We start from the raw sequence: 2,470 nt of genomic DNA on the forward strand, positions 1-2,470 counted from the left end.
GGTATCTCTTCACTCAAGCAGCTACTGGCTGCTGAGACTAACAAGCCCAAGGTTGACAAAGAAAATGGCATAGTCCCGATGTTACCAAATCACATGACAGGCCAGTAACTCAAGTCCACTGTACATCACTCAACCAGGCCCAGACAAGTTGACACAAACTTAACTACCACACATGCCTATATTTCCTATTTTACCAACTACATTGGCATTTATTTAGGGTGTTTTAAACTCAGCACCTAACACAATCCAAATGCATATTATTCAGTTAGTAGCCTGATGGATTTTCAAGGGACTGTTTTCTTTAAACACTCATTATATATTTCAGAATGCTTGGGCTGGGCATGTGGGTGGGTTTAATACTTATTTTGCTCTCATTGGCCATTGGAGTTCTTTGGTTGTTTGAAATTGTGGGCCTTGCCAAATGAAGAACAGACCAACATCTCATTTCCATTATTTTTAGGTCCTTGGCCCAGGCATTGGGATTGTTTCCATTTGCAAAGGAGCAGAGATTGGACTCTCCATGGCTATTCACCTAAAACAAGTGACGGCCACAGTCCTTATTAATGGGCCCAACTTTGTTTTCACAAATTTTCAGGAGTATCGTGGTCAGATCATTCAGCCCTTGCCCTGTACTTCACATTTACTGTCCAGGAACGCATTGGGGTTACTAGAGTTCTATCAGTCTCTGGGGGACCCTCAAGCTGAGGCCAATAAGCCTTTCCTCCTCCCAGTTGAAAAGGCCCAGGGACACTTGCTCTTCATCGTGGGAGAGGAAGATAGGAACCTAAACAGCAAAGTGTTTGCTGAGTGTGCCATAGAACAACTGAAGAGCAATGGGAGGAACAACTGGACCCTGCTGTCTTACCCTGGGGCAGGCCACTTGATCCAGCCTCCGTACTCCCCACTGTGCTATGGTTCATGGGTAAGCAACCTTCCAATTGCCTGGGGAGGAGAGGTGATCCCTCATGCAGCTGCACAGGAACACTCTTGGAAGGAGATCCAGAAGTTTCTAAGGAAGCACCTCATTCCAGTGCCGACCAGCCACTTCTGAGGATAGTAGATATTCCTGGGAAACAGACAAATCTCTTTACCCCTACCATCTCTTCATGTTTGTGAAGACATGTTTTTGATCTCTTATTGTAAGAAGGAAGTTATAGCAAGAGAAATCAGGATGAATGAAATCATAATGTCTTGAGTTGGGAAAGGGAAAATTGGTTTCTGCTCAACCCAGTATTTTATACTGAGGGGCCTCTATTTGTAGAAATAAACTTAGAGATTTGCCTGTCCCAAAATATCCCAATGCACAATTAAAGTGATTGTCAAGGGGAAAAAAATGTCACCAACAATGAAACACAGAATCCTCTGGTATACAAAACAAATATGCATCGAATCATATGTGATATTTGATGATTTCCTAAAATTCAAACTATATATGCATAGCTAGCTCATAATTGAAAATATGTTCAAGGCTCATTGTTATCACGATCATTGGAAAACTAGAGCTAGGTCAGAGGAGCTCTGGTGGAGCAGTGGTTAAGATATTTGGCCGCTAACTAGAAGGTCAGCAGTATAAACCCACCAGCTGTTCTGCGGGAAGAAGATGAGGCAAATAACTTCTGTAAAGATTTACAGCCTTGGAAACCCAATGGGGGTCTCTATGAGTTGGAATCAACCCAGTGACAGTGGGTTTGGGTTTAGAACTAGGTTAAGAATACACATTACTTTGAGGCAATATGGAAACTTACATAGAGGTAACATCATTGAATCAATCTATAACTAATAATTTAACAAAAGCTAATGAAACCAAGTAGAATAATTTTTGTGTCTAAAGACATATAGGGGGCCCTGGAGATGCAGTGGTTAAGTACTTGGCTGCTAACCAAAAGGTTGGGGATTGGAACCCACCGGTGCCCAGTGGGACAAAAAATGTGGCAGTCTGCTTCTGTAAAGATTGACAGCTTTGGACACCCTATGGGGAAGTTCTGTTTTGTCCTGTGTGGTAGCTATGAGTCAAAAGAGACTGGACAGTAACAGGTAAACACAGACAGCATTTTGTCATTCTCAGTTATGTGAGAAGCAATCTGAGAGCCACAAAATTGCAAAATACGCAAATTAATGATTGTGGCTGTTTCAATTAAAGTTTATTTATGGACGCTGAAATTTGATTTTCATGTAAATTTTACATCACACAATAATAGCTTTCTTTTGATTTTTTTTTTCTAACTATTTAAAAAGGAATAAACTTTTCTTAGCTCATATGCAGCACAAAAAATTCTTGGCAGGGCAGATTTGGCTAGTAGGCTGTAGTTTGAGGACCTTGGTGTACAGCAATCCAAACTACCATATCCAAGGTCAAATGTGAGGTATCTTGTCTAAGGGGCAAGCCATAGCCCCAGTATCTGTGAGCTACTGAATGGCAATGGATGAAGACTGAGAGTGACAATGCAGAATCAACGTGATTATCATTTCA

At 41.4% G+C, this 2,470-nt stretch overlaps 1 protein-coding gene across 1 annotated transcript in view; it reads left to right on the forward strand.

Moving 5' to 3' along the window:
• The window catches only part of BAAT (bile acid-CoA:amino acid N-acyltransferase), a 13,532-nt gene extending 12,481 nt beyond the window's left edge, over positions 1-1,051 (forward strand). Inside the window, exon 3 of the mRNA XM_007950327.1 lies at positions 461-1,051. Within this exon, the coding sequence (XP_007948518.1) occupies positions 461-1,051 (591 nt within the window). The remainder of the gene's footprint in view (positions 1-460) is intronic.
• The last annotated feature ends 1,419 nt before the right edge of the window (positions 1,052-2,470 follow it).

Source organism: Orycteropus afer, unplaced genomic scaffold, assembly GCF_000298275.1.
Source record: "Orycteropus afer afer isolate SDZICR_OR568_19922 unplaced genomic scaffold, OryAfe1.0 scaffold00267, whole genome shotgun sequence".
Taxonomy (NCBI): domain Eukaryota; kingdom Metazoa; phylum Chordata; class Mammalia; order Tubulidentata; family Orycteropodidae; genus Orycteropus; species Orycteropus afer.